The 11,752-nt window shown below is 29.7% G+C and overlaps 1 protein-coding gene across 10 annotated transcripts in view; it reads left to right on the forward strand.

Annotated features, from left to right (window-relative positions):
• LOC127071081 (uncharacterized) overlaps nt 1-11,752 on the forward strand; it is a 152,938-nt gene that overhangs the window by 34,622 nt on the left and 106,564 nt on the right. Inside the window, exon 7 of one of the 10 annotated variants that reach the window (XM_051009960.1) lies at nt 9,181-9,320. The exons of the other annotated variants lie outside the window; for them this stretch is intronic. Within the exon in view, the coding sequence (XP_050865917.1) occupies nt 9,181-9,195 (15 nt within the window). The 3' untranslated portion in view covers nt 9,196-9,320. Of the gene's footprint in view, nt 1-9,180; nt 9,321-11,752 lie in introns of those variants that run through there. 10 annotated transcript variants of the gene reach the window in all.

Genomic DNA, 11,752 nt, shown 5'->3' on the forward strand with positions numbered 1-11,752 from the left:
ATGATCCATCCAAACGTGTGAGATGTGAAAAAATCAGTCATGATTTTGATCAAATTTAAGATATTAAAATCCTCTATTTAAAACGATAAATTGATCGATCGAGATATATCGGATCGACTTACGAAAATATTCGAGATAACAAATTAATAACGCGAAAGATTGAAGACCGATATAGATACAAAATATATATATATATATATATATTTAAAGCAACATTTTAAAAACGATTAATAAGATCGAGTTAAACTATATAACGATGATCTATAAGAGTTTTGTTATATTCGGAAAATCTTGAATGAAACAGTTTCATGGATAGTTAAGACAATGATGATCTATACGATATAATAATTAACATCGAATTAAACCATACAACAATGATCTATACGAGTTTTGTTATATCCGTGAAATCTTCAATGAAATAATTTAATCGATAATTAAGATCGAATAAACTATACAATAATGATCTATACGAGCTTTGTTATATCCATGAAATCTTCAATGAAATAATTCAATCGATAATTAAGATCGAATAAACTATACGATAATGATCTATACGATATAATAATTAAGATCGAACAAACTATACAATAATGATCTATACGATATAATAATTAATATGAAATTAAACCACACAATAACGATCTATACGAGTTTCGTTATATCCATGAAATCTTTAATAAAATAATTCAATCGATAATTAAGATCGAATAAACTATACAATGATGATCTATACAAATTTTGTTATATCCTGGAAATCTTCAATGAAACAGCAAAGGTCGGATCCATAGATCTAAGAGAAAGGATGAAACGGTAACGGGTTTGAGTTCGTGTTAGTTAGTTAGAGAGAAACGAAATGAGAGGAGGAAGTAAGAGCAAGAGAGATAGAAATAGAAATAGAGATAGAGATAGAGATAGATATATAGATAAACAGAGAAAGATAGATAGAGATAGAGAGAATGAGAGAGTGAGAGAAAGAGAGAGAAAGAGAGAGAAAGAGAGAGATAGATAGTTCGACCGCACGGGGGCTGCACGTTGAATTCATTCCGCTGGACAAGCTTGCCCCATACCCAACTCCCATAGCCACGTCGGCCTCATCCCTTGGGATAAATTGGCCGAACCCGCGTGTTTGCGGATAACATCGCCGCGATATACGTTCGTCTACTACTACGACCTACGATGGACCCTTTTTGCCCTCGCGAATTTCTCTCCCTTTCTTCTCCTGAAAATTATCAACAACGACGAACTTCTGTAATCTTTTATCTTTAGATTTTTATTTCTAGATCGATCTGTTCTTCTTTCTTCCCTTTTTTTTTCTTTTTTTTTTCTTCTTCTTTGGTTCCTCTTTCCCGTTGTTCTCCTTTATCCGTCAGATTATTTCTTCTTTTTCTTTTTGTGTTGTTGTTGTTTTTTGTTGTTTCTTCTGTTTCTCTTTTTTTATCTCATTCAGACCGAAGGAAAGAATCTATTTATGAGATTTTTCTTCGATTTTTCTCTTTTTCTTTCCATCGAAGAAAATATATGGATGCGGCACGTATGGTTTCAACGTTAAGTTAAGACTTATCGTCGGTCAACAAGTTATTTTGTGTCGTTTTAATATCTTTTTCAGAGCTGACGTTTATTTTTATATTTGAATTGAATGAGTTAAATGTGGAAAGAATGAAATTAAATTCACTTATATTCACGATAAGTTAGGTCAAATTATATATTTATTTTTATAATTAATCGTCCCCTTCTCTTTCTTTTTTTTTTTACTTTTTTCTTTTGAAAGATATATAATGCAGTTTGTTTCAAACACTATATTATAAGTAATCATAAACTTATGTTTCCATTTATGATCCAAAAACGAAACCCATGAATTACATTCGTGATAATTTATACCATACAGGTGTTTCATTTTATTCGTGCTAACTTTCTCAGCTAATTTTTATCTCCTTTTTTCTTTTATTCTTTTTCAATTTATGAATCTACATTCTAAAAATTTTTTTGTTTGTCAATAAACCTATCTTCCACATTAAATCAATAGCCTTCGTACGAAAGTATAAAATTATTTATATAATTCATAAAAATTATGAAATTACTTTCTCTCTAATCAAGAGAAAGAACAAAAAAATATTCACAAAGTCAACTTACACGATAACAAAAAAAAAAAGAAAAAGAAAAAGAAAGAAAGAAAAATAAGAGAACAGGACTATTTCTAATACCGTTTTTCGTAACGCTGACAAAAGAAAGAAAGAAAAAATTCCGTCGATAAAAGTAAAAAGTCATCGCGAAATCAATCGTAAGATTTAAAATCAATCGTAATAATTAATTAATCAAAAAAAAAAAAAGAAAGAAAGAAAAGATAAAAACAGAAAAAAAAGATAAAAAACAAAAAAAAGAGATAGGTATCAACGGAGAGTAATAAGTCGATAATAAAAAGGACGAAGACGAGAAAAAAGTATCGATAAAAGGGTGATAGGTTCTAGCAAGGGAATAGTAAGAGGAGGAGGAGAAAGAAGGGGTAGGTTGGAGTGGGGGAAAGGGGGATTTAACGTCAGTAGGCATGCCAATTAATCCCTTGGTAATTAAATCAACACCGACGCTGATCAACGTTCGTCCTCCCTCTCGGTCTTTCCTTCCTTCGACTGCGTCCATTCTTCCTCGGAATAAATAAATCGGACAATTACCCGGCATTCAAATCGGGAAAGAGCGAGTTTAGTCGGACGCGATTAAGTAAACGGGAGACCGATCGTTCTCGTTCATTTGCAATCCACACGCGCCATTCTTGATTCGATCATGTTGTTTTACCCCCGTTTCATTCTAATCGATTCTATCGAATTAATAGATTTAACTCAGTTCTTACATCTCCGTTTCTTTCTTTATTTCTAATGTAAAATTCTGAGGAAAAGAGAAAAGAGAAAAATAATGAAAATGATACGAATATAAGTATAATAGTTGTGTAGAGTGTTGATAGATTTAATGCGATCGACAAGAAATTTTTTATGATTTTTAATTTTGTTAATAAATTAATTTAATACATAGTATAAATTATAAATGAATTTCATTTATTGATATATTTGAAGATGTATATTCCTCTCTTTCTCTCTCTCTCTCTTTTTTTTTTTTTTTGTTATTAAGTTGATAGGCAGTAAGAGTATTCAACATTTTTGGTATTTGATATGTGTCAATAATTATTATAATTTTTATCAGAGTTTATATGTATATATATATATAAAGTATATGTATTTCATATTTTATATTACGTGTATGCGTATACATTAAAAATAACTTTTGTTACAATTGAGATATTCTATCAAAAAAAAAAAAAAGAAAGAAAGAAAAAGAAAGAAAATATTCTAATAGCTACTACCAACAAGAATCATTAAGTTTATATAAACATTCAACATTTTCATTCACATAAATCCTAATAATATATCCTACTAATACTTTTATCAAACAATACCATATTATCGTTCATTAAAATATATATTACATATTATATTACATATCAATTCAAATATATTATTCAAAAAAATTCAAACTTACTTAGATCGTTCATTCACACATAACTATTCTTTCTCAATTGAAATAAATTACAAATATATCAAAAAATACAAAAAGAAGGATTTTCGATCGGCGATCGTTCAGCCGGATAAAACAATACAAAGAAACGTTTGAGGATGTTAGTATTTTTCGGCGAAGAAAAAGAACAAATCGATTAGCTATTTTTGGCACGTTAACGTAGTCCCTCCCTTACTTTTTATTATACCTATAGTTTACAAACCGGTGTCAGAAGTCACGACGCGTAGAGTCCACCATTTTTTTTTTGTTTCTTTCTTCTTCTTCTTTTATTTTATTCTTTTTTTTTTCTCTTTCTCTTTCTCTTCTTGGATAGTTTACGAGCCCGTATTAGAGAACCGTTCACACACGTGGACTACGTGATCCGTGCCCGGAACGTTGTACATGGCCATTGTATTCGGTGGGTCAGGTGTACCTAACTCCCTCTCTTTTTTTCTTTTGACTTTCGTTCGTCGTGGTTCGGGGCAACGTTTGCCTCTATTATACTTTATTAACGTACGCGTCTGGCATTGAGATGTATTACGACTCTTTGATTCGTTCGTTCCTCGGAAATGCAGGTTCTTGAATGCATCGTTCTGAAAATAGTGACATCGTTTATCCCTTTCTCATTATTTCTATCCTTTTTCTTTGTACATAGATAAATATTACAATAGAAATTATAATTAAATTGTGATCGGAGTAATCTTATTATTGTATTAATTATTATGTTAATAAACTGCGTAAGAGTTGTTGTAATTATTAATTAAGGGATTATATGTGTATATATGTATATTTATAAATATAGATACGAATACACACAGATATGTATATATATATACATATAGGTTATTGTATAGGTTATATATTGAAGGGTATAATAATAATATATTATATATATATATATATATATATATATATATATTTATTAAAGATTATCATAATCTTATTATTGTACTGATTATAACAATCCACATGAAAGTTGTTATAATTGTAAATTAAATTGAATATACATACACATATATGCGTATTTATAAAGATTATAATAATAGGGTTATTGCTTATTAGTTAATTATAAATTATGATTATAATAATTGTATTGTTATATTAATTATAATATACACGTAACTATATATTTACATAAATATGTAATAATCCTTATAAGAATTATTATAATTATAAATTATAATTAAGGAACTAGTTATACATACGCATAAAGATTATAATAATGGAGTTATTATTATTATTATTATTATATTAATTCTGATAACTCACGTAAGTATTATTACGATTATAAATTAAGGAACCAGTTGAATATCTTCTTTGTTAGATGCAATAGAAAATGAAAAATATCTAAAAGAATTTTCATTTAAACGATGTCAAATATTTTGACATTACAATATCAAACATCCCACTTCTGTTTGAATTGTTTTAGAATTAAAAAATGTTTTCTTACTCCTTTCTTTTTTACTTCTATTAATTAGATATTTTAATCACTTATCTAGAAAAGAAAAAAGAAATTACAAAAAAAAAATATCTAGCGTTATTAATTTTCTAATCTTCACCAACTTACGAACTTCAAATTATTTTCATAAATTCAATAAATAAATTAACGTAATTACATTGAATAACATATACAAAATTTTCTTTAGATTCGAATAATATTCATATTAATTATTCATACATTTCAATATCTACGCAAACGTACACATATTACAATTATTTATCCTTCTCTCTCTCTACATATATATATATGTAATAATCAACTATTCCCCTAAATCTTTCTGGTTATTTCATTTTATTTATATTATAACTACAATCTTACGATCGAACGTTCTTTAATGACTTTGCTAATAGGAGGATGATTATGATTTCGAAGGAGGCCCGTTGGCACGTAGCAAGACGCGTTTGCGTGCTATATATACATATCTATATACACATACACACACACACACACATATATACATATGATAAATAAAATAACAAAATTTTCAGAGAGAGAGAGAAGCTATCGACGCGTTATATATCGACTGGTCAGTATACGCCTTGGATTCGTTGTCCATGTATTTATCTTGTAGAATCGAACGGCTTTAATAACGCCAGGCAATCAGAAAGACGACGTAACCCTTTCTCCCCCCACCCTTTACCAACCTATCGTCATCCCTTTACCCCTTCTACCCCTTCGTTCTCTTCTCGTGCTTCTACATTCACAGTATACGTATCGATAAATAATAACCATTTGTATCGGATTCTAATTACTTGCTCTAAGCAAACAAATAAACGGTAGGACGTACCTGTGAGAGACGTGCTGTGAGAGGTAGGCTTAATGTTATGGTGGCTCCGGGCTGATTTAAGGAGTGTGGGACCGCCCACCTTGAAGATGCATTTCGGCGAGACCGATCGGTCCACCTGTTATGAGCGTTTCAACGCCACCGTTTCATTCTCTCTTTTATACTCGTCAGAAAAAGAAAGAGAGAGAGAAAGATTGATTTAAGATCGACAGTCTATAACTTCGTTATATCGTGTGTCATGGTTGAATCGAGATTTTATGGAACAATTTTTCGTATGGGGTGTTAATGATTCTTGAAAAAAGTATATATATATATTGATTTCTCTATTCTTTATTTTTATTTTTATTTTGTTTTTGTTTTGTATATTTTTTGCTTAAATCTATGCAAATATATGTATGTATGTATGTACGTATGCATGTATTGAAAATGTTTTATATTTTTTGTTTTGATATCTTTTTATTCTTTTTATTTTCTTATTTTTGGTTGTTTGTTTTTTTATTCGTTAATTTTTATTTAATTAATAATATGATTTTATATTGAAAGATTTACGATTAATCAAGCGGATTATTTTTCGATTTTAATTAGGATTAATTATTTTTGATATTGCAGTGATTTCTTTTCTATCATAAGTATTATCGAAGAAGAATGGTTTATTCTTTTATAATAATTTTCATTCGTTTGATAAGAATTATTGTGTAAAATTGATCATAAGATTAATTATATTTTTGCAAAAATTTTAAATATCATTTCCTGTCATTATATTTCCTATTAAATCTACGAAATTACTCTTTTAAAAAAAATCTTCTGAAAAAATTTTCGATCGATCCGATATTTCTATTGACATTGCGATTAATCGTTTTATTAATTTTTCCAATCGATTGAAAAAAAAAAGGAAAGATACAGTTAGTTTAATAATTATTTTTTTAAAAAAGCCAAAAATAATCGTAAAAATATTGCTATTATTATTTCAACATATTTACAAAATTTAGAAGATAAGTAGAGATCTACATTACATATATTAAATACATGCATCTTAATTCTAATCTCAAACAAATAGTTTAACCATTTCTTCTAAATCAATTAACATGAGGAAAAAAAAATTACGTGCACCAAACAGTAATAATTATTTGAAAAAAAATATTCGATGATACCTTTCATATCTTCACGAAAAACGAAAGAAGGATCGTAATCGATTAGAAAATAAAAAAAATTAAAAAAGAACAAAATATATGTTTATTTCGAAAATGATGCGAGTCCATTTCTTCTTGTTTCGAGAAAATTAAAAATTATCACATTAATCTCTAAGCAATTTCTTTAAATCGAACGAAGCATTGACGTTTTCAAAGATATTAAATTAAACTTAACTAGTTGTAAATAAAAAGTTTACACTAAATCGATCACAAATTATGTGACATCTCATTAAAAAAAAAAAAAGAACAAACAAACAAACAAACAGATAAATAAATAAATAAATAAATAAAAGCACTGCTTTCAAAACAAACGCACCACATACATACATATATATAATATCCCAAAAAAAAAGTAAAAAGAAAAAGTAAAAAAAAAAAAGAAAAGAGAGAGACAAAGACAGAGAACACTTCCGTTTCCATCGAAACATAAAAATTCGCCTTAAGAAATGGTCCAATAGTTAAAAAAAAAAAAAAAAAAAAGAGAGAGAGACAAAGATCGTTCGGAGACAGGGTCGAAAACGAGGGTCGATGAAAAATAAAAATGGGTTCTTTGGCCTGATGGTTAAAAATAAATAACGGGCGAAAGGATCCTACCGTTTAAGGAGTGAACCAAGCGTCTTCGAGGAGTAGTTCGAACGTAGAGAAATAACGTAGAAGAAAACGTGGGAAGGAATTCGTTTCCAGAGGCGATAAAGAAACGTGCGATCCTTTCTCGCTATGACGGGGATGATCGATAAGAGGCAATACGAAGGGCAATGCGAAACGCGTTTTCGCTTAAAAGGTCCTCGAAAAAGGCCGACGGTAGTTCGTTACCGATGGGCTATTAGCGGGCGTAACGCACGTCTTGGCAGCGTCGAAGGACTAAGTAAATCCTGGCTAACAAGGAGGCGTATCCATCGAAGCCACGAATGATCTACCGATCTCTACTCAGCATTACTTTTTCTCTTTCTCTCTTTCTCCGTCTTTCTATTCCTTTCTATCTTTTTGTCTTTCTTCTCTTTCTCTCTATCTACCTTCATTGGAGTCTCTTATTCATTCGAATTTGCTAGTTTTATTTTTATTACGGATTACTTTTATATATATATATATATATATAAATAAATGTTAGTTTTAATTCTGCCTGATTTTTAATGGGAATATTGCAATTAGTATGGTAGTGATAGATCGGTTAATACGTATATATTTTGTAGGTATATTCTTTAAATTTTTATTGAAAATTTTTTGTATCGGATCATTGGATTATTTTTTTATTATTATTATTATTCTTTTTTTTTTTTTGTAGAAAGGAATGTTGGTTTTAGTTCTGTTTGATTTTTAATGAAAATATTGGAATTATGGTAGTCATTGATTTATTAATAAGTATATGTTATAGTAGTATTTTGATAGTAATTTTTATTGAAAATTTCTTCAGAAATTTCATCAGATTATTGGATTTTCTTTCTTTTATTTTGCGAAGAAATGTCGTCTTGGTTTTGTCTGAGTTTTAATGAAAATAATAAAATTAGTATAGAAATAATCGATTGAGTGATAATAACTATCATTTATATCGGAATTTTTATAAGAATTTTACTGAATTTTACTGAACTTTCTTTTTCTAATAATTTTTACTGCAAGTAAAATTGTTTAATATGTTTTTTATTTATTCATTATTTGATACTTTTTCCAGAAATCATTTATGATAACTCTAATAAATCCGATAATTAAGAAATACGTCAAAATATTTAAAAACGTCAATTAACCGATCGAACATAATCGATCTATAAGAACTGTTAATACTAAATCTGATATAATGTTACACGATACTTAATTTAAAAAAAAAAAAAAAGAAAAAAGAAGAAGAAAAAAAAGAAATTAAAAAATCTTATACCTATTTAAAAAAGCACAATAAAAATGACATAACGAAAAGCATAACGTATGTTCGACTTTGTTTGTTAATTATTAATAAATTATAAAGGAAAGAAAAAGAAATGATACGATTGATAAGTCGTAAAAATTAATATTTAGAATAACATAATATTTGTTTGAACGTTGACAGAGATACGTTTTTAAGAAGACACCCTATATACAAAAGAGTCTGTCTACTCGGGAACGAATATACCTATCTACACCTCTTGCCAACGCCCCCGAATATTAACAGGCTGATTTATGCTCGTAATTATCTCTAGTTATTTTCTCGGTAAGGACCGATACCAACGTTACCTGTCTTCGTGGGCTGCCGGTGGTGCTGATGTCTAACAAATTAACCGTTTCCCCTTCTTCCGCCCTCTTGATCTTTCTCCTTTCACCCTTTTCTTAAAGGCCGACGGCTTCATTGGAATTTATAGAAATCATTTTGTTTTTTTTTTTTTTCCTTTTTTTTTCTTCTTTCTTTCTTTCTTTCTTTTTTTGCATTTATTTATTTTTCTTATTTCCGATTGTTTTTTTTTTATAAAAATGATATATTTATATATATATGGGTTTGAAAAATTTTGAAAAATAAATTTTATATTGTAATTTAGATCAACGATTGAATTGGTTCAGTCATCTTGTTAATTTCGTTTTGTTTTTCTTCTTTTTGTAATTTTCGGATAAATTTAACAACTTATTATTATTTGAAAAATAATATTGAATTATTTAAAGATAAAATATGTCGTAGGCAAGAGTGTTCTTTAATATATAAATAAAATCATTTTCGTCATTTTGTAAGCTTCCAATACAATTTAATGAATTTCTCAAGGAATTATTAACGATTAAACAGACGCCCGTTCGAAATGTAAAGAAACATTTTCGTAATATGACGAACGAACTTGGTTTGTCAAAAATTCATTGGGTGCATTTGATTCGGTCAATTGTTTATAAAATAAAAAGAATAATAATTTCACATACACGTGCGTACATATAAAAAAGAAATCCAATTACGATTTAGTCTGAAATTTCGAACAAACTAACAGATAAAAAGAAATCCCGAAAGAAGATCTCATCCCAAAATTCATTATCAAAATTTTTATCAAAAATATCATTTCCATCGAAAATAATCGAAACGCAGAACATGAGCGATGTCGATCGTGGACATCAAAAAAAAAAAAAAGGAAAAGAAAAAAGAAAAAGAAAGGAAAAGAACAAGAAAACAGAAAGAAAAATCCCCGATAATAAATTCGAAAGGAGTCGATCGTTTACGATTTTGAAAAATTCGTCGGATACCGATATCCGAGGATCTTTCAGCGAGAAAAAGGATCAACATCAAAGGCGAGTTTTCTAACGTTCTTCCGTCCATCGAATATTTCTTGTCGAAAGTGACACTAGACAAAGGAGTTGTAAATTAAGGATAGAAAAAGAAAGAAAGACAGACAGACAGACAGATAGAAGGGACAGAGAAAGATAGAGAGAGAGAGAGAGAGAGAGAGACAGACAGGGAAGAAAAAGAAAGAGAGAGAGAGAGAGAGAGAGATTTCCATCGGGACTAGATTTTTAGGAAGGAATAGAAAGAGAGAGAGAAAAGGATAGATAGAGATAGAAAAAGAAAAAGAGAGAGACAGAGAGAGATGTAGGGACGTCGGAGATGGAGGCGCCATGGAGGCGTCATCTTGCTATGGGATCGTCTTGCGCGGCACGGTCCACCCCTCTTTCGAATCCCTATCTCTCTCTCTATCTCTCTATGTCTGTCTCTTTCTCTCTCTCTCTTCTACTCTTCTAGGATTTCACTTTTCGCCCCACCTAGCGAAAGCCGCTCACCACTCAGGAACGAATTAGCCGACGCTCATGCGCCTTTTGCTCTCTTAACCGATACCCGTACTATACACAGTTCTACGTCCATACACCTTTTTGACTTCTGAGACAACTTCTCAGGCTGTTATTTTGAGAAAATTAAACGAAAAAAGAAAAGGAAGGGAAAGGGAAGAAAGAAAGAAAGAAAGAAAATATATAATAATGTATTTAAATGAAAAATATATGCAAGATGTAAATAATATATGTAAGAAAGAAAATGTATAATATAATATTATAACAATAATAATAATAATAATAATATTAATATTAATAAATAATGAAGATGATAATAATGAAAGTGATGATGATGATAATGATGATGATAAGAGATATAAAATAAAAAGAGAGAGATAGAGAACCATATAAGAAAAGAGAATGACGGAATCGAAGAAAGGTATAGGTAAGGGACGATTAACGTTTAACATCGTCGATGAAACTCGAGAGGTCGAACTTCTTTCTTAAAGGATTGTCTATAAAAGTTCCGCTCGAGGTTTCGTTGATCAGCCAACCATGAATGATAGGAACAATGATGGCGGAATCTGTCTTGAATATATTCTTTTTTTCTCGTTCCCTTGTTTCACTCTCTCTCTCTCTCGCTCTCTTTCTTTTTCTTTTTCTTTCTCTTTTTTTTCTAAAGTCACAACGTTCTCATAAAAATGACGATGAATCTAAGAAACCTTGAGAAATCTTATGATAATCGTTTTGCTCTCGTTTTCTCTCTTTCTCTCTCTCTCTCTCTCTCTTTCTCTTTCTCTTTCTCTTTCTTTTGGTCTTGCTCTCTTGCTCTATCTATCTCTCTGTCTGTCTAGTTTCTTCCTCGTTATTCGCTCCAGTTCCCCGCGAAGGATGATTAAAAAGCACGATATAGTTGGCGTACGCCGGTAGTCGAAGGCAAATATATCATCCCGTCGCTTCGTTTAGAACAGATTTGTTTTAAGCAGTATATGCAATACGATAGATATAAATCTTTTCTCTTTCAATATCTTCTTTTTT

Source organism: Vespula vulgaris, chromosome 20, assembly GCF_905475345.1.
Source record: "Vespula vulgaris chromosome 20, iyVesVulg1.1, whole genome shotgun sequence".
NCBI classification, from domain to species: Eukaryota; Metazoa; Arthropoda; class Insecta; order Hymenoptera; family Vespidae; genus Vespula; species Vespula vulgaris.